General features: G+C 58.5%; 1 protein-coding gene across 2 annotated transcripts in view; it reads right to left on the reverse strand.

Moving 5' to 3' along the window:
* Positions 1–3258: 3258 nt before the first annotated feature.
* Positions 3259–25063, reverse strand: part of ASB2 (ankyrin repeat and SOCS box containing 2) — a 37430-nt gene continuing 15625 nt past the window's right edge. The window contains exons 3-10 of one of the 2 annotated variants that reach the window (XM_036411678.2): positions 22594–22689; positions 19516–19682; positions 18528–18683; positions 15963–16208; positions 12411–12582; positions 7570–8134; positions 6320–6473; positions 3259–3889 (exon numbers count right to left, since the gene is read on the reverse strand). In XM_036411678.2, coding sequence (XP_036267571.1) covers positions 3753–3889; positions 6320–6473; positions 7570–8134; positions 12411–12582; positions 15963–16208; positions 18528–18683; positions 19516–19682; positions 22594–22689 — 1693 coding nt within the window. In that variant the 3' untranslated portion in view covers positions 3259–3752. Of the gene's footprint in view, positions 3890–6319; positions 6474–7569; positions 8135–12410; positions 12583–15962; positions 16209–18527; positions 18684–19515; positions 19683–21463; positions 21562–22593; positions 22690–25063 lie in introns of those variants that run through there. The other variant, XM_036411680.2, reaches the window with a different exon arrangement.

Genomic DNA, 25063 nt, shown 5'->3' on the forward strand with positions numbered 1-25063 from the left:
GGGGGGCAGGGGGGGCAGGGGGGGCAGGACCGGCCCGGCCTTCCTGTGAGGAGCGGGCTGGGCTCAGCAGGTCCCCCTCCGGTCAGAGCCCGAGAGATCCTCCTCCCCCCCCCCGCCCTGGCAGGCCTGGTCTGCCAGCACCGCCCGCCCCCCCAAAGCCCAGTTACACATCTGTTGTTCAGCCACCCACTCTGTAAGCCCGTCTCAGTTCTGTTGTTGTTGTTCTTTGTAAATAGTAAGAAGGTTTAAAGAATAAAGGCGTTTCTTTTGCAGTTTCCACATGTTGGGTCTCGGGAAGGCGAATGGTCCCCCGGCCTGAGCAGTGCTGGCTGCGCCCAGGAGGAGGGCTGCCGTGGAGGGGACAGCGGGGGAGGCGGCAGCGGGCGTGGGCGCTGGAGGAGGGAGGGGGTGGCGAGCCGAGGTCGGAGCCGTGTCCTGCGTGGGCCTCTTCCCGGGCCTCCTCGCCCACCTGCGGAGGGCGGGTGGGGGCGCAGTGGTCCCTCTGTGGTGGCGTCACTTTGATGAGGACTCAGACACCTTCCACACATGAGGCTCCCGGATTAGCGACGGCTGAGGGGCTTTCCCACCTGCCCATCTGTACCCCGGGCTCCCCGAAGGCCCACCCACAGGACGGGCAGCCCTCCCTGGGACGTGGCCTGTGTCCGCTAGTCTGGGAGGACTCCGGGGCCACCGAGGCTGAGTGGCACAGGCAGAGTGGACAGGGAGACCTCGCCAGGACCCTCCCCTCCACTGCTCCGGCCTTAAAGAGCAGGAAGGGGACCAGTAACACGCGTGTGGATCCATTCTGACGAGGCTCAGCCCCTCTTCACGGAAAAGCAGAATGTGCAAGAGCACTAATCCCGGGCTCTGCCACCCACTAGCTGTGTGGCCTTAGAAAAGTTACTCAACCTCTCTGTGCCACAATTCCCTCATCACAAATGTGATGGGCAAGAGGCCTGCATGGTGGGTCGATGTGGGGACGATGTGAGTGCTGCTGCCCGCGCAGGGAAAGGCTGCACAGCAAAGGCCAGCTCCCCCGGTGGCTGGCAGTGTCTGCTGGTCCTGCCGTGCTGGTATGTCAGCGATGCTACGGACGGGCCGTCCAGCCTCCCCCGGGCCCTGAGAGAGAACGGTGCTCCAGGGGGCCTGTTTCCCCGGGGGGGCGCTGCCCGAGCCCACGGTGCCTGGCCCCACTCGGCCTTCTGAGGGGCAGAGCTGGACGCTTATGGATTCAGACCAGGGAGGCCCTGCCTGGAGGCAGGAAACCTGACTGAGCTCAGGGGAAGTGCTGGCACCCTGAGTGCCCACGTGGGTGCAGCGGGGGGGGGGGGGGGGGGGGGGGGGGGGGGGAGGGCACACACACACACCCAGGAAGGCCTCAGCGCTGCTGCTCCCGCCCAGAACACAAATCGACCTCGTTCAAGGTGAAGCGGGAGCCCACCGCCTGCTCAGCCTCAGGTCCGGGCTCTGGGGCTGGCGTGGAGCGGTGTTCAGGGCTCTGAGTGTTTGGAGATGCTGTGGAGACATCGCTGAGGCTGAATCCTGTGCGGGGTGGAGTGGGGGCAGGGAGGAGGTCTGGGGCAGCATGTGTGTGTGTGGGGGGGGGGGGGTTCTGCAGAGGGGGGTGACTGTGAAACCCAGCGGTGATGGCCCAAAGCTGTACCAGCTGCACAGCCTGAGGGACAGCTACTCAGAAGGCCCTTGGAAGGAAAGGGTCCTGACCAGTGGCTGTGACCAGCCGACATGGATAAACATCAGTCACCCAAGAAGCCAGTCCTGAAGGAGTGGCAGCTGAGCTGAGGGAGCATTGTCCTGATATGTGAAGGTTTGGGGTTCAATCCCGAACCCACAGAATCAACCAATGGGTACGTAAGTAAGTGGAACAACAAATTGATCTCTCTCTCTCTCTCTCTCTCTCTCTCTCGCTCTCAAATAAATCAATAAGATTTTTTTTTTTTTAAAGAAACAATGGCCTGGCCAGCGTGGCTCAGAGATGAAGCTTCAACCTATGAACCAGGAGGTCACGGTTCATTTCCCCTTTGGGGCATATGCCCAGGTTTTGGGCTCAAACCCCAGTGTGGGGTGTGTAGGAGGCAGCCGATCAATGATTCTCTCTCATTATTGAAGTTTCTCTCTCTCTTTCCCTTTCTCCTCTTTGAAATCAATAAAAATATTTTTTTAAAAGAAGGAAAATAATCCAAGAACCCAAATGCGGCCCCAGGACATCCCGAGCCCAGGAGTCCCCCATCCTGTAAGTAAATGGTGCCAATAGGCCATGGCCTAGCCTCCCTCTTCCCCCTCCCACCTCCCGCCTCAACCTCCCCTCTCCTGGCGCGTCTCACTCGACCACCCTGGGTGCCTGGGGCACTGCCTGCCAAGACCCTGTAGGTCCCAAAGTGAGCAGAGAAGGCCACAGGTGACGAGTTGGCCTGATAGCCAGCCCCACAGCGATCGATGGCACCTGAACATTTTCTGCCCCAGCCCATCACTGCCCCCCACCGCGCCCAGCAGGCATGAACACCCTCGGTCTGGGAGGGCCGGGTTTCCGTGGATTTTTCAGAACCTCTGGAGCACGGCAGCATGGGCCGTGGCCACCCACCCCGGCTGGAACCCCGGGGACTGGCTGCGTGTGCCCGGGCCCATCGGGACCACGAGGGAGCAGCCCCGCCCGCTGACTGCCTCTGACGTGGCTGTAAAGTGCTGCTGGGCTCCTCCCCTCCGGGCAGACTCTCTGCAAAGCTGGCAGGTGGGAGCTGGCGAGGCCCTGAGGGCCACAGCTATGAGGAGCCCGAGGCGCAAGCTCAGGCAGAGCTGGACGCAGACCAGGCCCCCCACACGGCCCAGCGCTCGCTTCCCGCGGCCTGAAACCAGGTGTGACCGGCTTAAGACTCTTCCAGATCCCAGGGCAGCCGGCACAGGCCCTCCACGAGGTGGCCCTCCGCGAGGCGGCCCGCCCAGGTCCCCTCCAGGGCTTCGTCACACCGGGGAGGACAACTCTGGGGAGTCCCCGCAGCGTCTGTGAAACAGGGGTGCTGGGCTCAGCGCAGGGGTCTCGGCTTTCTCCCTGCACCATCGAAGGTGGCGGCAGCTCCTGCCTGGCTCACCCCACAGAGCCGCACGGGGACTGGGGCAGCCCAAACCGGGGTGACCCGTGTGCCCTGTCCCCAGCCCCCGCCGCACCCCCACTCCCGCCACGAGCAGGGCTGCGGGCCCAGGCCCCGGCGCGTCTGGTGAGAGGGACCACGCTGGGCAAGGAGGCATCTGTGCAACGTTTATTGTACCAGGAAGCCCTCTGGGACCGAGGGTCTCCCCAGCCCTCCCCCGCCCCCCCACAGGCCATACCTGTGGGAGGGGTTCACAGGGCAGAGGGGCAGGGGCAGGGGCAGGGCCAGGGCCAGGGCCACAGGGAACTTGTCCAGGAAGGCACATGCTCCAGTGCCCCCACTCCACGTTCCTCCCCACCCGCTGCCCCGCCCCACCCGGATCAGAAGTCCCTGCCCTTCCCGATGGCAGAGAAGGTCTGGGATCCGCTCGTCCATTTGCAAAGAAACAGGAGTTCCCTCCTCCTTGACATCGTCCGCTCTCTGCTCTGGGCACAGCTCTGGCCCAGAGACCGGTGAGGTCACAGCGGCTGCCCCAGCTCAGGGGGAGCAGCCCTCAGCCCCGGCCATCAGCAGGGCCCCGGGACTTGGGGACAGCAGTCCTGAGATCCAGTGAGACAGTCTGAGGGCACGCCTTCTCCAGCGCCCTGGTTACTGGGTGTTCTCGTACTTCAGGTACCGAATCAGCCTGCCGGGGAGCGGCAACGTGTCCAGGAGTTTGAGGCGGTATTTGCCAATGGCCTTTCGAACTTGCAGCCTGCAAAGGTGAGTCAGAGGCCTCGGAAGTTCTGGGAAAAGGACAGAGAGATGCTGGCCTGTCGTTTGCAACCCGCGAAGGGTTTGCTTCTTCCTCTGCACACACTGCCTGGACCCTCAACACAGCCCTCAGCAGCAGGGGAGGAACCCCAGTTATTACATGCCCCCGTGCATGCAGTTCAGCTCCGGGCTCCGGGGGTGCAGAGACGGGGCAGGGACCGGGCAGGGACCAGCAGGTCCCAGGTTCCAGAATCCCACCTGGCTGCCTCGCCGGCGGCCCCTCAGTGAAAGGACGACAGTGGAGTTGTCTCAGCTGCTGAGGGGTTGGGAGGGAAGGAAGGGGTCGGAGGGGAGGAGGTAAAAATGTAATGGGGCCCTTTATTTCAGCCCCGGGCACAAGGTCTGGCACAGGGAAGATGTTTGTGGCATCAGAGAAGGCCCTAATCATTTACTCACTCAACAAACGCATGCCGCCCCCTTCGCTGTGCCTGGCTCTGCGGCCAGTCTGAGACAGCGAGGGGCGGGCCAGGGACCTCTGCAGAAGGCTCTCTCACCGCACGCTGCGGGGATTGACAATCGGGCAGGAATTTGCCAGGCGAGGAAGGGAGGCAGGGGCATGCCAAGCAGGGGGCACATCAGTCAGTGCCAGGCCAAGGAGGCCCAGGGAAGACGGGCACAGAGGGCACGTGGGGGGGGGCACAGAGGGGCCAGGCAGCCGAGGCGCTGCCTCCCGAGGTGAGAACGTGCCGTCGCTGTACCTCTGGCACTTCCACTGCCTCTCCATCTCCCTCAGGACAGAGCCTGCCGGCTGGGAAGCCTGCCCCTTTCTCAGGTGAGCGAAGACTGAACCTGAGGGACGGGGAGGCTAAGGTGGGCAGAAGTGGGCGGAGGACCCGGACCCCCAGGCCTGGCTGGTGGCCTGGATGACTTAGGAGACTGGGTTCACGGGCCACCTCTCAGAGCCTCTGCCCGCCCTTCTCGTGGATCACAACATCAGCTTCACAGCATCGAAGGAAAAAGCACAGACGGCGTGTTCTGCAGGTGGAGGTCGGCTTTACGGCAACCACGCAGCTACCGGTTAAGAACTATTTGCTCTGCCCGTTTGTCACTAGGTGTTTGGTTCTGCTCTTTTCCCCTGGGACGCTGTCTAGTTGTGAGGGATGAGCTTTCTCTAGTGAGGAGAGTGGGAGGGGACAGTGAGGGGGAAGGCCAACATCCAAGCACGGCCTGCTCCACCCTCTAGCGGCCGAGGAAGGTCATGGTGACCGTATAACCAATGACTCATGAGTCAGTGAATGCCCAGCGAGCATCCAGGGCTGTGCCCAAGCCATCCGACCCCTGCTGCCGGCCCCGGAACTTTATCAGGGGTCTCAGTTCAAGTGCTTCCCAGGCACCTGTCCAAATGCAAACTCTGACAGTAGGTTTAGGTTCACAGGGGCGTGGGGATCAGGGAGAACCTGGTAAGTCAGAGTCGGGCCCTGGGGCATGGGGCACCTGGACAGGCAACGAGCCAGCACGGTCTCCCCTGGGGGAGGCAGCAGCGGGGGGACAGTACCCCTTGCCGCCCGTCAGTCTCTGCGCTACAGGACTGACACTCCGCCAGAGCTGGGACTGTGCCCCTCGGAGCCAGAGAGAGCCAGGGACAGCCGGAACCCCTCTGGCCAGGCACCCACTTCTCGGTCCCACTGATTCTGACATCTCACCTGCCCAGGGAGCTCTCCAGTGCTTAAGAGGGATTCTCCAACTGGCTTAGCCAGGCTGCCCCACCGGCACTGCCCACAGCAGCTGGACGCTGGCCAAACCCCACCTCCCCGCCCCGGCCACCTCAGGCTGGCACAGCTGAAGGGGGCTGGACACGCCCACGCTCCTCGGCTCAGAGGTGGATACGGAGGCCCACGGCCACCTCGCAAGCTCCTGGCCCCGTGCTCAGGGGGCCGCCCCCCACACCAGTGCTGCTCCAGGGGGGTTTGCAGACCAGCAGCACTGGCACCGCCCGGCAGCACGCTGAGATGCAGGCTCCTAGGCCCTGCCCCAGCTCCCGCTTTTAAATAAGATGCCGTGTGTGTCACATGCCCTCTGCAGTGTGGGACACTCTAGGTCGGTGTTCTTCCCTGGACCTCACCGGGCTGCCGCTCAGCGGCCCACAAACGTGGGCAACTTGCTCTGAGCGCCCCGATGGCCCTTAGGCAGCCGGAACTGTTGAAAACGTCCTGGAAGGACTTAGTGGAAGGACTCGAGTGGGTCACACCTGGATTTGAATCCCAGATCTGCCACTGACCAGCGGTGAGACCCTGGCCCAGGTGACATCGTCCCTGTGGGCCAGTCTTCTCGGTGACAAAACAGAGAATCCCGAAGACGCCGTGTGTGACTCACAGCACAGAGCCTGGCCCAGAGCAGGCGGGTCCCACGCTCGGAGCCCGGAGCCGAGCAGCGAGACCTGCCAGCCGCAGGGACAGCCCTACCTGCCTTCTCCTTGATGACGGCCCAGTCCTCGTAGCTGTCGATGTGCTCCTTCAGCCTCGAGCACAGCTGCACGTTGCCCACGTAGTCCAGGAGGACGTCGATGATGGGCCCTGCCCAGCGGCTCACCTCGGGGGCGGACAGGAACTCGCAGAACTGAAAGGGAGCACACACCGCGCTGGGATGCCCCGGACGAGGGCACCGCCCCTGCCAGCTCACCCTGCGGGTGGCGGCCTCAGGCTGGCGAGGGCAGGGGCCGTGTCCGAGGACAGACACTGGGCACACCCAGGTAGGATCCAGGCCCTTCTCTCGTCAACACAGGCCTCTGCTGCCAAAAATGGGCGGTGGGCAACTGAGGCCACTTGCATCAGCTCTCTAAACCTCAACTTCCTCATCTAGAAAACTGGTATATTTTCATAAACCCACTTCAAGCGTTTATGAAAATATACCCATATTTTCATATGGGTATATTTTAGTTCTCATAAATCCGCTTCAAGGGTTTATGAGAACTAAGGTGGTATGTGCATCAGTGATGGCTGTTAGCCTCTGTATCTCCAAGAGCAGGGTGCTCTAACTTCCTTTGATGTTAAGTTCTGACTCCTTATTTTATTTTTTTATTGATTTTTCTACAGAGAGGAAGAAAGAGGGATACAGAGTTAGAAACATCGACCAGCTGCCTCCTGCACATCTCCTTTTGGGGATGTGCCCACAACCAAGGTACATGCCCTTGACCGGAATCAAACCTGGGACGTTTCAGTTTGCAGCCCAATGCTCTATCCACTGAGCCAAACCGGTTAGGGCTGACTTCTTAAGTCGTCACCATGGACAGGTCCTGCTCTGACCCTGCATCTCACCTGACCTCGGACCAACCTGCTCTCACCTCCACCCGCATCCTGGTCATTCAACCTCCCGTTCCAGCCACAGGTTGGCTGGGGGTGATGACCTCTTGTTTTTGCAGAGTTCCCCTGCTCCACTGTTCCTTCCTTAAATCTCCCAAGACAGCAGACCAGAATGGATTTAACGATTCCTGTGAATCCCTAAGTCCTGCTGCTTCTAAAACATTCTCACCACCCGGTCCCACTGCCACCGAAGTGCACTCACTGCTAATCCACAGGCTCTCCAAAGGCATTCACTGCCGCCTCCGAAGCATGCGGGCCTGGCTGCATCCCAGGCATCCCGCCCTCCAGCCCCCCACCCTACACACACACACACACACACACACACACACACACACACACATACACACCCCTACCTGGACCACGCAGGGCGCCTTGTCGCAGGCAGGCAGGTTGTTGAACCTGCCGGACGGGGGCGGCGCGGGCGGGTGCAGGCCTTGGCCGTAGGTGCAGGAGAAGCAGGGCTCGCCGTCGCAGCCCAGGTCCATGAGGAACTTGAGCAGCGACAGGTACTTCATGGAGAACATGATGGTGGCGGGGAAGGAGGTGGGGTGCGTGGCGATGTAGGCGTCGATGTTGGCGCCGTGGTCCAGCAGCAGCTGCATGAGGCGCAGCGCGCCGTGGCGGATGGCCACGAGCAGGGGGCTGATGAGGTCGCGGTTGGGGTCGGCGCCCGCCCGCAGCAGCAGCTCGGCGGCGTGCGCGTTGTTGTTGGCCACGGCGAAGTAGAGCGCCGAGCTGCGCCGGTCCTCGTACAGGCGCGCGCGCTCGGGCGCCAGCGGCGCGTTCACGTCGAAGCGCGCGCCCAGCAGCGCCTCCAGCACGTGGTCGTGGTTGCGCTCGGCCGCCAGGTGCAGCGGGCTGATGCCGCTCCTGCGCACGCGCGTGCGGCTGGTCACCGGCAGCAGCAGCTGCACGATCCTGCAAGGCGGAGCGCGCACGTCGGGTCACGGTCCGGCAGGGGGCGCTGAGGGACCGGGCTCGGCCCCTCGCAACTGCTCTAGGGAGGGAGGCAGGGAGGAAGGGAAGGAGGGAGGCACGGGCCTGCCGGCAGGGGGCGCTGAGGAGCCGGCCAGCCTCCCCAGTGACTCCCTTTGGAAGGGGTGGGACTGCTGCTATCCCTGCTTCACAGAGAGGGAAACTGAGGCTCAGAGAGCTTCAGCCGCCTTCCCAAAGTCACATAGCCAGTGAGCGGTGGAGTTGGGTGACCATGAAGTCACCTCCCCCCTGTCCTGTCTCAGTGCCTCTTATGCTGAAGTCTGACTCTGGCCTCTCCCAGCCTCTCTGCTCTGCCTGTGGCCTGGAGTGGGCTGGACAGTCCCTGCTGAGGCTGGAGATCCCTGGGCCGCTCTCTTCCGCTGAATCAGCACGTCTCTGCCACCAAAGTGTACTAAGCACTAGTACTGTCAGCACAGCCGTCAGCACTTCACCTGTGTTACTCTGTTATGCCCTCCCAACAGCCCTAGGAGGTGGGTACTAGTATTATCCTCCTTTACAGATGAGGAGACAGAAGCCCAGAGAGGGTGTGTGACCTGCCCAAGGGTGCACAGCTAGTAAGTGATGGCGCCAGGATTTGAATGCAGGGAGTCTGATCCCCCCTACAGAGAGGGCCACCCTCTTAACCACCCCCTTACGTTTTGGGTAGCAGATGTGTCATGGGGCCTCGCATTCTCCGTGATGCACTACTTGTCCGTCCCGTTTGACCTTCCCTGCAGCCCTGTGAGGTAACCAGAGCAGGTCTGTGGCTCAGAGAAATGAAGTGACTAACCAAGGGTCGTAAAGCAGTTCTGGGGAGCTTGACCCCAGCTCTCTTGACCCCTTGTCTCTTGCTGTCTTTCCCTGGACCTTTGCTACCTGCGGGAACAAGCTTCTGTCGTGATTCCAGACCCTAATCTGTCTAATCCTTGATGACAGGTGACCTCTCAGCCCCGTGTGGGCTCCAAGGAGGTGGCCATGGCAGGGCCAGGCGGTGCCACCAGGCCTGTTCCCACGCCTCTCTGCCTCCTGGCACGCTGATTTCCCTGCTTCCTGGGAATCTAATGCCAGCAACCTCTGCTAGGGTCTTGGTGGAAAATGTTATTATTGTTAGTAATGCTTTATTTACCTAAAATCTCAAAAGGAAATTCGTCTGAAACCTCAAAAGGAAATTCACACATCAGGGGGACTAATTGCCTCCTAATTCCTATTTGTGCAGGCATGGGAGGCCTGACCCTGCTCTGCAGAGGTGCTGGTCAAAGGCAGGGCTGGGGCCTCACCCTGGACTGAGGCCACTGGCAACAAATGCTCGCTAACAGCCGTAACCTGCCCAGGCTCGGGGAAAGAACAGCAAGAGGGACTGCCTGGGGCCACCCGCCAGATGGGGCTGGTCTCTCTGGCAGGTCACAGCTGGTCTCGAGCAATCCCCCCCTGAACAGAGGGAAAGCAGCCGAAATGTGGGGACGTGACTGGACGCCACCTAGATGCCCAGAAGCAGCATCTCAGTGACGTAGCAATACCCTCTTACCGTCGCCTCTGTAGGACTTTGCCAACCTGAACACGAATGTATGATGCTGGACAGGTCTGGAGATCAGTTGTCCAGCCGTCCCATTTTTCAGAGGGGGAAACTGAGGCATGGGCGTGGGACAGGAATACGAGTGAGGTTGGACCGGAGGTGAATGGCAAAGCCAGGCCAGGATATATGTCCAAGACCAGACCTTTCCATGGTGCCCCAGTCCGCCTAACACAGGGGAGTGGCCATGTTGGGATCCCTACTGCATTATCCATGTCATCACCTCTCTCCCGAGCCCCTTCTGTGGGCTGGAGGACAGGCTGGGCCTTCCCCCTTCTCCCTGGGCAGGTCCTGGGACACAGGGTGCTTCCTGCTCAAAGGGCACCTTATGAAGAGGAGCAGAGGTGACCATTGCCCGACAGAACCCTCGGGGTCTAAGAGGCCCCATTCCCTGCCCCTCCAGAACTGATCCTATGAGCTGCTCCCATTCTCTCTCCGTAACCAATCAGCAAGGTCGATTGCTCTGCCCAGGTTACAAAACACAATTTAATAATACTTTCACTGAGATTGCTATTGAGCATAAAATGAGATCTTGCAAGTTAAGCTGAGCTGCGCATAGTAGGCACTCCGTAAGTGGTAGCTACTGGTATCTTGGCAACCGGGGTGATTATATATAGCACACTGCCCGCTGCTTACGACGTGGAAGTGTTCTGGGTCACCGGGTCACGGTGGCGTGACCTTTGTCAGCATTCAGGGTAACTTTGACTGTGAACGAGACTTTCACAAAGGAAACAGCCGCCCACAGACAGCTCCGCGGCCATACCGCTGAGCTGCTCTGTGTTGGCCCTGCGTGTGTGTGTGTGTGTGTGTGTGTGTTTGGGGGGGGGGTGTTACCTCTTCTTGAGCCCATGTGATGCTCATTCTGGAGCCAGCAAAAGTCCACCAGGGTGTCCCAGGGCACGGAGGGCCCCCACCCAGGAGTGGGCAGCGTTTCCAGGAGCTGCTGGGAGCTGCAGCAGGAGGCAGGTCCTCCGTGAAGGAGGAAGGGCAGGCACACAGCGGAGCTTGCCGAGCATGCAAACTGCCAGTTCTCATCACAGTGCTACTCAGAGTCACTCAGGGAACTGCTGAGAATGCAGGGCCCTGGGCTCTGCAGGCCGGGGGGGCCTGGGAGTCTGCTGCAGGTGACCCCTGCCTCACACCTTGAGACACACGGATGCCAACCCTCAGCACTTCCCGCAGAAGACACAGGCAGCCAGCCAGCTTCCTGCAGCGGGCGGGTGGGGAATGAGGTCTGGGCCCACGCACTCCCCTCTTACTTCCTGTGAGGCCTTGAGTTCTGAGCCTCAGTTTCCCTTGTAGTTCATGGGGGTACTAACTTGCTTGAGAACGTGCTTTATGAGCTACATTTTAATTTAATTTAATAAATGTTATCTATTCTGCCTTTTCTTAGAGTTTTAAATGGCTTGCAAAGATAGTCTAAATTAGAAGTAAAACAGAAAGAATATTAAAGAGCAAGGAGGTCAAAAGTGAGGTCCAAAATGCATGTCTCTGTTACATGTCAGCTGCAAAATGGACGCTAAGATACTAGTTGCTGCCACAGCAATGTTTAAAACATGCACTACCTGGCTATTTAGTCAGGGGCCCTGACCTCTTCCCCCTTAGACTGTCAAAAAAAAATGACTACAACCAACAATAGCCATCTGGTAAATATATCAAAATCATACCTGTTTTTTAATCTCAGATCAGCAAATAAACACAGTGTATCTTTTGGTGCGCTGCAGAATTTTAGTGATTCATTATGTGTGTCATGAGATGGAAAAGACTGAAAATCGCTGCCCTACTGGGCTACACAGTTAATTTGTCTGGAGGAGCCCATGATTTGTAGTATGCACCAGTTTCTGTGGTGTAAACACTCTCTCTCACCATGGCCCATTTCAGGCTATCAACGTGAACAGTCAGCTCTAGCACAGCTCTGCTTCCTGTGTGCCCTGGGACCGCTGTGAATGCTCTTTCGTTATGCCATGTGTGTATTCCTGTGTGTATGTGTGTACAGACCTGTGCACCCCTCCTCCCACCAGGCCCCACCCGGAGCAGTACGCTTCTCTCGTCTTGCTCAGAGTACCCACACAGAGGAAGTGCTCAGTACAGGTGAGCTATTACCACGGGTACTACTTGTATTATTGTAGGCATCTAGCATGCTGGCTTATTGCCTTAAAGGTTGTGTTTGCATCCTCACCAGAAATAACCTCACGTCCAGATGTGTATCTGGCACCTTGAGTGGGATTCCTATAGAGGTGACATCGGGGATGGGTGAATTCCTACTATCTACCGGCTGTGTGACTTTGGGCAAATCGCTCACCCTCTCTGTGTCACGGCTTCCTCATTTGAAAAAAACAGAGATAACAGTATTTGCCTGGGAAGATCCGTTCAAAGGATCATTCAAAGTGGGCTTATCCAGAGGATTAAATTAGTTCCTAATGGAGAGTGGTGGTCGGAGCTAGCGTTGGCTTTATCACTGTCATTGCTGCGGCTGTGGGCATTCACCCTAGCTGGCCAGCTGGCCAGTGCTTTTCCTCTTACCCTCCAAAGGTGCCCTCTCTGACCGAGCCTTCCTCATCCTGTGGGCAGGACACCCGGAGCCCCCCAGGGTGGGTTGCGGGGGAGGGTGGGGGATGGGGAGCTGGGGGAGGCCGGGCCTGGGCTGACCTGTAGTTGCCCTTCTTGGAGGCGACGTGCAGCGGGAGCATGCCGTCCTTGTTGGCCTTGTTGGCGTCGGCGCCCTGCGACAGCAGGAACTCCACCACCAGCTGGTGCTCGTTCTTGCAGGCCTCGTAGAGGGCCGACGCGCTGTCACTGGCCTGCGTGTTGATGTCAGCGCCTGGCGAAGAAGAGGCAGACCGGGGAGCGGTCAGGGCGTCACTGTCCCTGGCGGGAGGTCCCTGTGCTAACCTCCGTGACACATTGGGTCCTTAGAAAGGATGGGTCCCCCCGGAGGACCCCCAACTCCGTTCCGTAACACAGAGGTCCCTCGGGGGTGAAAAGCTGTCGCACAGAGCTGGCACCGTGCTTCACGTGGTTGTGTCTTTGATCCACGGCAGGACCCCGTGTGGTCAGTGCTACCCTCATCTCTGTGCTTCGTAGCACAGCGAACCTCTGCACCTTGCCCCAGACCCACCAGCTCATACGTAAAGAGCCAGAACTTGAACCTGAGCAGTCTGATGGCAGAGGCATGGGAGATGGCCTGACTGATGGCAGAGGCATGGGAGATGGCCTGACTGATGGCAGAGGCATGGGAGATGGCCTGACTGATGGCAGAGGCCAGGCTCCTCCCCGCCTCTCCGTGTAAAAGCAGCCTGGGCCGGCGTGAGGAAGGCCCTCGCAGGTCTTAGGGAGCACAGAGCCCCCTAGGAAAGAAGAACCCCAACAACCATCCACCTCTGCCTCCCGTTTCCAAGAACAGACGAGGAATGGCTTCCTGTCTCCCTAGAAAAGGACACTGCTCTCTGCGGACAGAATGGGCAGGCCAGCCCGGTGCCAGTCTCCCTCTGCACCTCCACCTCCTGGCGGCGAGGCGGAGAGCCGAGGGCTCCGGTTTCTGGGACCGTTCGCAGCCCCTCTTACTCGGCAGGAATGGAACCGAGAGGCAGTGGACAGTCGGGAAGGGCTGAAATCCAAAGTGTCTGGTCACCACACCTCCTCCCTCGGGCCCCCTGCTCAGCTCAGGTTTTCTGAGGAGCCTTCCTTTTTGATGACCGATTTCTGGCCGAGTGGACTGAGCACAGGCTCTGGGGACAGACAAGGACCGGTGAGGCTTCTGTCTCCTGGCTTACCACCTCCGTGGCCTTGGGCAGCCCTCAGGAGCCCCATTCCCTCATCTGCTGATGGAATAACGGAACCCAATAATTGGGATACTGCGAGGATAAGTAAATATCTGCTGTAGACGGTGTCCCCCAAAATGCATCGGTTGAAACCTAAGCCCCAATGCGGTGGTGGTACAAGACGAGGCCTCTGGGAGGTGATTCCATCTGGAGCCCCCAGGAGTGGGATTTGCACCCTAATCAATGGCATGGCTCAGTGGCTGAGCATCGACCTAGGAATTAGGAGGTCACAGTTGAATATTCGGTTGGGGTACACGCCCAGGTTGTGGGCTTGATCCTCAGTAGAGGGTGTGCAGGAGGCAGCTGATCAATGATTCTCTCTCACCATTGAGGTTTCAGCCTCTCCTTCTCCCTTCCTCTCTGAAATCAACTATATATATATATATATATATATATATATATATATATATATATATATATATATATATATGGCTCAGTGGATAGAGCATCAGCCTGTGGACTGAAAGGTCCCAGGTTCAATTCTGGTCAAGGGCATGTACCTTGGTTGTAGGCACATCTCCAGTAGAGGGAGTGTGCAAGAAGCAGCTGATCGATGATTCTCTCTCATCAATGATTCTAACTCTGTATCCCTCTCCCTTCTTCTCTGAAAAAATCAACTATACATATATATATATTTGATATATATTTGATATATATATTTGATATATGTATATATGTATATGTGTGTGTGTATATATATTTTTATTTATTTATTTATTTATTTATTTATTTATTTATTTTCCTTAATGGACCCCAGACGGTCTCTCACTTTTCCAACCTGTGAGGACACAGCGAGAAGACGGCTGTCTATGAACCAGGAAGCGGGCCCTCACCAGGCACCAAATTTGCCAGACCCTTGCCCATGGACTTCCAATCTCTGGAACGGTGGTGAGAAACAGCTCCTGTCATCTGTGAGTCAGCTAGTCTGCAGTCTGTTATAGCCTTCCGGGACCTGGCACAGAGGAGGTGCCTGCAAATGGCAGCTATCCAGGGTGGAGGGGGCTGGGCACAGGGACAGGTCCGGCCCTCCGCCCTGGAGGGGGAGTCGGCGAGCAGCTCTGACCCCAGCTCTCAGTCGGGCCCCCTGGAAGCCCAGACCCTGCTGGCAAAGCCGGCTGCTCGCACAGGAAAAATATTTGGATTAAAGATGGACTCAGCCCACAGGGGGAGCAGGCCTTGACCCTGTGTCGGCGGGAGAGCTCCGCAGATGTGCAGAGTCGGCCGGTCCCCGCCCGCTGAGACCCTGCCCTCGGCCTAGCCCCCTTGCCTGGCTCCCAGGACCCTGCCTGTGCCCCTTTGTCCTCAAGCCGGTGGGTCAGGATTCGTCCCTGGCTGGAGGAAGTGCCTGAGTCTGTTCCCCTAACTGCTCGGGCACATGTGAAGGGGATGCTTATCTGAGCCAAGTCCCACAAGGGCCATTCTCGAGGCCCAGTGGGGTGGCCGAGTGCAAAGAACATGCAGGTTGGGATCAGATGGATGTGGTCACAATCCAGGCTCTGACAGGATCCACTCATCTAACCTCTGAGCCTCGGTGACATGACTATGGAGAAAACGACATTGGCCCAATCTGTGTTCCTGCTTCCTACAGTGTCTGACAGACAGTAGGTCTTCAACAAATTATTCCAACCCTGCCCCAGGGTCTGGCTTACTTTTGCCAGAGGGAGGGTCACTTCCCAGAGAGAGAGAGAGAGAATAAAAATCAGAAGTGTTGTTGGGGGAGATGAAGATATAATGCTCTTTAACCACAAGCACATCTGCCATAGGCAATATTGTTTTACTTTCTCCAGTCAGCGGATCCATTACGAGTACAAAGACCCGAGTTCAAATCCCAGCTCTGCCACTCATTTGCCGGGTGCCTTCAAACACATCGCTTTCCCATGCTGGTCTCTGGTTTCATCAGCTGTAAAGCGAGGAAGCGATCTAAGTGTTGTCCCAGGCCCCTGCTGGCCCGAAGTGTGACGTGGCGGAAAGAGAAGTGGTTGTGGTGTCAGGAGACCAAGAGTCTGGCTGGTTCTCCCACCGATTTGCTCTGTGACCACAGAGAACTCACTTCTCGTTTCCCAGCCTCCGATTCCTCATTTGTAAAACCAGGATGTTGGGCTAGCTTAGAGATCGCCAATAGGGGCTGGTGTTCCACTCCACCTTGCCCCTCCCCACCACCAAGTTCACGCCTAATTTCAGGCGTCACTGGTGGATCTCCACAGCTTTCCCACAGAGCCCAGACACAACCTCAGAACCCTTCTCGGCACAGCACTCCGGGAAGATCAGAGTGTGCCCACGCCGTGACACCTCAACTTGCCTGCCCTCAGGGTGGGTCTCTGAGGACCTTCCTAGCTGCACCCCCGGAGGACCCCATAACCCAGGGACCCTCCGCGCTCACCGTGCTTGGCCAGGAACCTCAGGGCCTCCAGCTGCCCGCTCTGGGCCGCCACGAACAGGGGGGTGATGCCGTAGGCGTTCTTGGACTCCACCTTGGCGCCGCTGCTCACCAGGATCTCCATGGCCTCCAGGTCGTTGCGGGAGACAGACTCGTGCAGGGCTGTCCAGCCGCGGTTGCAGCGGTGGTTGGTGTCGGCGTTGTACTGCACCAGGATCCTCACCGCCTCCACGTTCTTACGCTCACAGGCTGTGCCCGGGGACAAGCGAGACGGTCAGGGACCTGGCCAGCCAAGACGTCACTCGTTTGTTCGTCCATTGATTCATTCATTCACTCACTCACTCACCCACTCCTCAGCCATTCATTCAACAAATATCCACCAAGTCAGCGCTAAGATTCAGTATCTGCGTAGGACATACACCTAAAAGTAATAGTAACGCTAGTTAGCATTAATATTTGTTGATGTGCGTATAGCACTGGTTATGTGCCAGGCGCTCTGTTCTGAGCATGTTACATGACTGACTAATTTAATGCTCCCAACGATCATTGAGACGTGTAGTGTTATTATCCCTTTTCACAGAGGAGGAAGATGAGGCACAGAGAGGTTAAGCATCTTATCCGAGGTCACACAGACAGGAAGTGGCAGAACTGGGATTCAAACCCAGGTGGTTGGGTCCAGAAAATCTCTGTCCCCTGGAATGTCCCGGGATGCCTGACCTCATGACTGTTTCCAGTGTGACCTGCGTCAGCCTCTCACACTGACAAGGCCCGAGGAGGAGGACAGGTCACATCCCTGCTCAAAACCCCTCCTCAGAGACTGCTCACTTAATCTGGGGTAAAGTTATCTCCTGGATACAGTTCGTCAAGTCTGTCTTAACCTGCCCCAGCCCCCCTTCTAAGCCTCCTCTCTCTCTAGACCCCGAGGGCACTCTGCTCTGGCCAGAGCTGTCACCAGGGAGCTGGGGCACTTGTCCAATGAGCTACCCCGGCAGCTTCTCCGGCTCAGCCAGGGGCCGAGGAGGAATGGGGGTGCCTGTGTAGTGTTTCCGACAGGACTCCAGGCGAAGCACCCCGTCCCTCGGAGCCTTGGTTTCCTCGCCTAAAAAGCAGAGGGGACAAAACCTTCCTGAGAAGGCGCTGTGGGAGCACTGAGCGAGGCAGAGCGTGGAAGGTTCTAGCAGGGTGCTCAGCACATACCTGTAGCTCATGCAGGACCATGAGCTTCGGCTGTAACTCACCCCACATCCCGGGAGCTCTCACCCTGCATCCTAGGGCCTCCCGCCCAGCATTCTGGGAGCTCTCTATGGGACAGCTGAGGGGCCAGGCGATGGCTGTGGTGGCCGAGTGGACCTGGGTTCAGGTCTGCAGTGGGCCCGGGCCCCAGCTACCCCATGTCTGCTGCCTACGAATGTTCCAGGTGTCAGATACCACGCATGTGGGAGAGGGGGGGATTGTAGTTTTTGAGCGTAGAGGCCCTCTCACTTTTGCAAGACCCAAGGTTGATGTAGGCACAAACTAGATGCTTTATAGGGTAGGAGTTCAGGGCATGGAGCTGTCGTATAAATCTTCCTGAGTTTAAATCCCAGGTCTACCCCTGGCTGTGATCCTGGTTACCTCATTGCAGGTCTCTGTGCCTTAGGCTCTCATCTGTGAAATGGGTATGCTATATATATAAAAGCCTAAGCAACTGTCCAACTGGTAGATATGACACACTGAACACCAGAGGACAGATGCTCAACTCAGGAGCTGCCGAGCTGCAGTGACTTGGCAGCTGTGGTTCTCCAGTGACACACCCAGAACCAGAGAGGAGGGAGCCCGATTCCGGGGTGCCGCCCTCTCGCAATCTGAGACCCCCTCGGAGGATATTGGGGAGCTGGTTTCAGCCCAATCCCTTCAGGCAAGCCCCCACCTGTGCATGAATCCGAGCACCAGGCCTCTAGTATATAAATAAAAGGACAGTGCCCAGCATATAGAAAGCTCTCAATACATGCCAGCTGTTAGGATTATTCGGATTTTCACTCTGGGCACTTGCTAGGGTTGCAATATCCTTGGATGATGTATTGATTCAGCCACCAGTTTTGGTTTTCTTAAGCATCCCCAGAGATACAAATTCTCTCCCACACCTCTGTCTTTGCTTGAGCTTTCCCCTTGCTTGTCCGGCCGGCAGGTCCCTCCTGTTCAGGCTCAGCCCAGGTACACCCTCCTGGGGGCTCCCTTCCCCATGGCAGGGCCCCTGCCCTGTGCTCGCTGGTGCCTTGAGCCACGCTCTTAACTGACTGTTATGTGAGTCGATGCACACTAGGCTGGGAGAAGACTCGGGCATGGATGGTTCTTTCCCATTCTTAGTCCCCAGTGCTCCTCGGCCTGCCTAGCCCAGGGGAGGACCTGGGAAACATTGACCGAACACAAACACAAATGAGAGAATCAACAGCCTACGTCATGCCTCTGAGTGAGGCTGCCCCTTCCAGTAGACCCCATGGGGCAGGGGGCCTGCACCTCAGGACCAGCACTCCCAATCGCCCACCTCGTTTCTGGACTCTTTCTCCGGGAAGCCCACCGGGGGCTCACCTTTGTAGAGAGGTGTCTCCCGGGACTTGTTGGAGATGTCGGGCTCGGCCCCGGCCTGCAGCAGGGATTGGAGGCAGTCCAGGTGTCCCCTGCAGGTCGCCAGGTAGAGGGCCGTTTCCTCCTGCAGGGTGCGCTGGTCGATGGTGGCCGGGTATGCTGGGGAGGACAGGCTGTGCACTCATCACAGAGGAAAATGCCTGCCTCTCCCCTCTGCCCCCCGCCCCACCCCAACACGGAGCTGGTCAGAGCTTCCTCCCAGTTCCAAGGACAGACTTCCGTGGCATCTGCCTACAGCGACCACCCAGCCTGCCTTCGTCACCTCGGCCCTGGACTCAGTAGTTTCCACAGGGCTGTTTCAGCTTCCTGGTCCTATTCGTCCAGCGTGGATGCCACCTCCTCCGGGAAGCCTTCCCTGGTTGAACCTCCTCCTCCTGCGAATGACCCTGTCCTTCCCTGACAGCCCCAGCGGCCACTGCTGGGAGCTCGGTCTCACGCAGCTGTTTCTCCCCGAAGGTGCGATAGGCTATGTCTGGGGTCTGTGCTGCTGCAGGTGTTCCCCGCCCACATCTGGCTTGGGGGGAGGCCGAGGCTCCGAGAGGAGGCATGATTCATCCAGAGCCCCACAGCTGTGGGGGACGGCCTTGGCGGGCACCGGCACAGCTGCCGTATTTCCCACACCACATCAGCCTCTGGAACATTCTAGAACAAGCTGGCCGTAGCTCTCCCCAAAGCCAAGCTCCCCCCTCCTTCCTTTTCTAGGAACTGGGCTCCCTCCTGTCCTGGGAGGTCCAGAGAGTCTGGGTGGGTGAGAGGAGGTCACTGCATTCGGGGACGAGTCGTGTTTTCCCTCCCTCCCCACCTCAGAGACCTGAGCTCAGGAGTGGAGCTGGTCCCCAGGCCGTGGGGCCACGAGCACGAGGCTGTGGGAGGAGGAGCCCTCGCCCGGAGCCCCGCGCCCAGGCCGGCTGCGCCCGGCGTGGGGCCTCACCTCGGTGCAGGGCCTTCAGGCAGCCCAGCTGGCCGTAGTACGCTGCCTCGTGCAGCGGCAGCCAGCCCTCCTTGTTGGCCTCGGCGAGGTTCCGCCCCGCCTTCATCATGGCCTTCAAGGCCTCTTCGTCGTCCTCCTTGATGGCCTTCAGCACAGGGTCCACGGGCCTGTGGGAACGGGGCGGGGCCTCCTCAGAGCCAGGCAGACACGGGCTGGGCCAGGCCGGCTGGTGGCCAGGAGCGGAGCCAGCCGTGGGATCATCTGCCCTGCTTGTCCCTGCTGGTCTGGACAGCAGGTCACCCCCCTGCACCAGCGTCCTCTGCAACAAGGAGAATAACCCGAACCCACAGGGGTGTGCCTTGGAGCTCGGCCCCACCTCAGCCCTGACCTTGGCCCTGACCTTGGCCCTATCCGTGGCCCCTCCAGATCTCAGCTCTGTCACAGCTTCCTCAGCCTGCCTGGCCAGGTCAGCCTCTCCCTGCCTCCAGTCATAAGCCCTCATATAACCACAGGCCTTCCGTGTTTTTGAATGATTGTGTGATTACTGTCTGTCTCCCCCACTGGACTGTGAACGCCAAGAAGATGGTGACAGTGTTTTCTTTTATTTCTCATGATTCAATTCCCAGGGCCAAATCAGTGGCTGGCCCATAATAGGTGCTGAGTATTTGCACAGGGAGGGAGGGAGGAAGGGAGAGAGAGAGAGAGAGAGAGAGAGAGAGAGAGAGAGAGAGAGAGAGAGAGAGAGAGAGAGAGGAAGAAGAAGAAGAAGAAGAAGAAGAAGAAGGGAAGAGAAGAGAAAGAGAAGAGAAAGAGAAGAGAGAAAGAAAGAAAGAAAAAAAGGAAGGAAGGAAGGAAGGAAGGAAGGAAGGAAGGAAGGAAGGAAAGAAGGAAGGAAGGAAGGAAGGAAGGAAGGAAGGAAGGAAGGAAGGAAGGGGAAAGAGGGATGGGAGGGAGAGGGGAAGGAAAAAAGGAAAAATTCCGAATTTTTTCGGAATTATTTCACACCTTCATCCCTTCAGTTTCCAAACAGATAGCCTTTTTTTTTTTTTTTTTTTTTTTTTTTTTTTTTTTTTTTTAATTTATCAGAGTTCTGCTTGTTTCTTTGGGAACTGCATTTACATCTTGTTCCAAACATGTGTGGCGATGCCTCCCTGGGGCGTCTGGAGGACACGCTGGCCACAAGGTGAGTGTGGGTCCGGACCGGGCCCTGCCCTGTGAGCACCCGGGGGCGTTTTCACGGCTTCAATCTCCAAACGCCGCCACGTAGGGAAACTACTAGAAACGGCTGAGGCATGGCAAGCTCCTCCACTCCCACAGCTGGAAACGGGGTCCCCAGCACCTTCGCCGCCGGGGCCGGAGGGCATGCTGAGCAGCTCAGAAACGAAGGCACAGACCCCTCCAAGGGGGACTCTGCACTCAGCACCCCTCTTCTTGCTCCTGACCCTTATCCTCACCCCAGAACCTTTAGCAGCTGAAAGACGGATGTTCTAGAAGGGTTAATCCATCTGATTGATCCATCAACTTAAAACTCCAAATGTCAAGAAGAATTCAGGGCTAATACAAATGACAGCTTCTCTGCTGGGCTCATTAAAGCCACTCTATTAGTTCGTTCGTTCGTTCATTCATTCATTCATTCATCACGCGTGCATTCACAGAGCTCCCTCCCCCGACCCTTGGAGAGTCAGTGAAGACCCTGATTGATATCTGTGACTCCCAGATCTACTCCTGCGGAACGTTCTGCAGACCTGGCCCCACTGCCCAGGTGGAGAAGTGGCAGGCCCCACCCCTGTCCCAGCGGGGATAGGCCCCCGGGGTCTCCAGGGCCGGCCCCTCCAGCCGCAGGGACTTCCCCTGACTCTCAGCCTCGCGGTTATTAATAGCCTCGGAGCTCAGATGCCAGTTAAGTTACAGACCCAGCGAGGCCGAGGCCGGGCTGGTGGTGACTGACCAGATAAGCCCTGGAATCCCCATCAGCACCATCACTGCCATCCTGACGAGTTCCTCTGAGGAGCCCCGCCGGCCCAGCGGGGGAGGAGCCCCGGGGGGTATGTGTCCGTCTCCCGGGAGGCCCCCTGGGGGCCCGGCTGCAGTGGAGGGAGGCTGCCGGCAGTACCTGCGGCCTTGGGGGCGCGGCATCCTGAGAACACCCTCAGGGCCGCCACCAGCCCGGGTGTCCTCCTCCGAGCCCCGCCAGAGTCCCGCCCCGAGGGTGGGCGTGGCCCTCAGAAACCGAGGGCCTGAACTGGACCCAGGAGGCCACTCTGTCCTCGGACCGCACGGGAAACCTCGGCGGCCGAGACCAGAACCCGGGCCTTTTCCACAGTCAGACTCCCACCGGCAGCACCGAGGAAGTGGGGGCTCCACATGGGCCGGGGCCGGGAGCCGGAGGTTGGCAGTGCCTCCTCCCCTCTCCCCAGCATACCCCGGGCAAGCGAACAGGGTGCCAGCGACGGCCCTTCTTTGGCTTTTAGCGGCGTCTGGGGTCCACGTGGGGGAGAGAGAAGCAAACGGCACTGAGCTATTTGCCCCCGGACACACCTAGCCCAGCACCCTGGGGCCGGCAAACAGATCCTCCGGTAATCTGTAACTTGGTTATTCCGGATTTTAGCACCCAGCACTTAATTAGTAAAGGCAACAAAGCGAAACGAACCCTGCCCCCCCCCCCCCCAAGTGATGCCCAGGCGTGGGGGGACTGAGACAGGGTGTGGCTGACTTCTCAGCTCCGGCTCAGAACCCCTCTGGGCCTCCGAGGTCCTAGGGCCGGCTCCCCTGCTCGGACCCCGGATTCAGAGCCCCAGCACACAGGGCCTGTCCGGGGCTCTGAGAGGTTCCTCACAGCCACAGCCCGACCATCACTTGAGGGCAGAGTCTGTGACCGCCCAGCCCAGCTCAGCAGGAGCACTGGGTCTCAGGGGGACACCCCAGGGAGGGGTGTGCCTGGGAGGTCCCCCCAGAGTGCCCCCCCCGCTGCCTGGGCAAAGACCAGCTTCCCCCCCCCCTCCCCCACCGTCCCACTTGGGAGAGGAGCCTGGATGGTCAGGGGCCGGGGAGGGAGGGGGGCAGGCCGGGGTCACTTACGCCAGCTGCGAGGCCTTGTTGCGGTTGTATTTCTGCATGACCCCCTGGAACAGGCCCAGGTGGGCCGAGCCGCTGCTCTCCGGAGGCGCCGCGGACCTGGAGGGCGCAGGGCAGGAGTGAAAGAGGGAAAAGTACTCTGCATAGGAGAAGCAGGTCATGGCCAGAGGCAGGTCCGAGGACAGAGAGCGCGAGGGGGAGAGCCTGACAGACAGACGCAGGGCTCTGAACCAGAGCAGATGGCCCGGGCCGCTGTGCGCTGGACACAGCTGCTGCGCCTCGGATTATTTTTGGCCCTCGGAGGAAGCCCTGGGAGATTTAAATGACCATATAAGACAACAATGAGGTTAACCTCACCCCCGCTCCTGCGGGCCCCTTCCCCAGCCAACCACGCGGGAGGCAGATAGGAAGCAAGGTGACATTCTTCGCCCGGGAGGATGTGGGACGTGGTGTGAGAGTCGTGTCAGCCGCAGGTCCCAGGATGAAAGGGGCTCCGCCTCGGGGCTGGCCAGGCCCGGTCCTAACGGGGATGGACCAGAGCTTCGCGGGGGTGGGGGCAGGCTGGTCTTTGTCCCCACCCCACCTGGCCGGCTCCTCATTGTCGAGGCCTGCGTCCCAGGGTTGGAAACGTCTCGTAGAAAGGTGTCAGCAGCCTGGCCTGGGGTGGCGCAGGGGTTGAGCGTCACTCTGTGAACCAGGAGGTCACGGTTCGATTCCCGGTCAGGGCATGTGCCTGGGTTTCAGGCTTGATCCCCAGTAAGGGCCATGCAGGTGGCAGCCAATCAATGATTCTCTCACATCATTGATGTTATTCTCTCTCTCCCTGTCCCTTCCTCTCTGAAATCAACAAAAAATATATTTTTTTAAATAAATAAAGGTTTTAGCAAAAGGATGCTGAGGAAGGCATAGGGGCCAGGGCTTGGAGTCGGACCAATGTGGGTTCTAATTCTCTGGCACTTCCTGGCCGTGTGACGCTGGGCCTTAGTCTCAGGGCCACCGAGGTCTCAGGGAGTGGACGGTGTGACGTGCTCAGCAGAGGGCCACGCACAGGGGTGCTCCGTCGTGCCCACCATTACTGTTATCATCACTTTGCCTTTCTGAGCCTCCGTTTCCCCACCCCAGCCGGCTCTTCTGAAGATGGGAGGGGGAAGGAGGTGTGTCCACGCCTCGCATCTGCTTGGCTGGGTTGTAGTGCGGATGGGACAGTGGCCCACGCTGGCCCTCCTTCCAGCAGGTCAGCCCTGGTCCCGGGGCACCCCTCTGGGGGGTCCCCCATGGGGTTGGGGAGGACGCTGTTACTGGTGACCAGCAGGCTGTGGGGCATGGAGGTGCTAGAAACTTGACCCTGAGTAGGGTCCATATTTCCACAGCAGGCCAGACTCGGTGAGGCCAGGACACCGTGGGAGGGGTGAGGGGGCAGAGAGAGAAGGAAGGACCCCTGATTCCATTGCTCCAGCCCATCGCAGGGGGGTCCAGGTCACCCTTTCCTCATCCTCATCACTGATACCACCTCCACCTCCTGCCCCCCCCCACCTGTCACCCCCTCCTCTCTCCTGGGTGCCCACTCCTCATTAACGCTGGAGGTGAGTGCCAAGGTCACGGCCTTTTATAGACGAGGAACCCGGGACTCTGCAAGGTGGAGGGCTGCCTCCCCCATTGCACGTGTGTGTGTGTGTGTGTGTGTGTGTGTGTGAGTGTGTGTGTGTGAGTGTGTGTGAGAGAGTGTGTGTGTCTGTGTGTGTGTCTGTGTGTGTGTGTGAGTGTGTGTGTGTGTGAGTGTGTGTGTGTGTCTCTGTGTGTGTGTGTCTCTGTGTGTGTGTGTGTCTGTGTGTGTGTGTCTCTGTGTGTGTGTCTCTGTGTGTGTGAGTGTGTGTGTATGTGTGTGTCTGTGTGTGTGTGTGTCTGTGTGTGTGTCTCTCTGTGTGTGTGTGTGTGTCTGTGTGTGTGTGTGCGTGTGTGTCTCTGTGTGTGTGTGTCTGTGTGTCTGTGTGTGTGTGTCTGTGTGTGTGTGTCTGTGTGTGTGTGCGTGTGTGTGTCTGTCTGTGTGTGTCTGTGTGTGTGTCTCTGTGTGTGTCTGTGTGTGTGTGTCTGTGTGTGAGTGTGTGTGAGTGTGTGTGTGTGTGTGTCTGTGTGTGTGTCTCTGTGTGTGTGTGTGAGTGTGTGTGTGTGTGTGTGTCTGTGTGTGTGTCTCTGTGTGTGTGTGTGAGTGTGTGTGTGTGTGTCTGTCTGTGTGTGTCTGTGTGTGTGTGTGTCTGTGTGTGTGTCTGTGTGTGTGTGTCTCTGTGTGTGTGTGTGTGTGTGTGTGTGTGTGCGCGTGCATGCTCAGTACTATCACCTGCGCGTGTTCCTGGCCCTGGCAGGGGAGAGTGCTGGGCAGGCTTCGTTCTCCCCACAATCCTGGGGTCCCAGCCGCCCTCAGCATTGGCCCAGGTGTGGGCTCCCATTTTTTAAATATCATTTGGATTTTATTACA

The sequence above is a fragment of the Pipistrellus kuhlii genome, unplaced genomic scaffold (genome assembly GCF_014108245.1).
Source record: "Pipistrellus kuhlii isolate mPipKuh1 unplaced genomic scaffold, mPipKuh1.p scaffold_m20_p_41, whole genome shotgun sequence".
NCBI lineage: Eukaryota > Metazoa > Chordata > Mammalia > Chiroptera > Vespertilionidae > Pipistrellus > Pipistrellus kuhlii.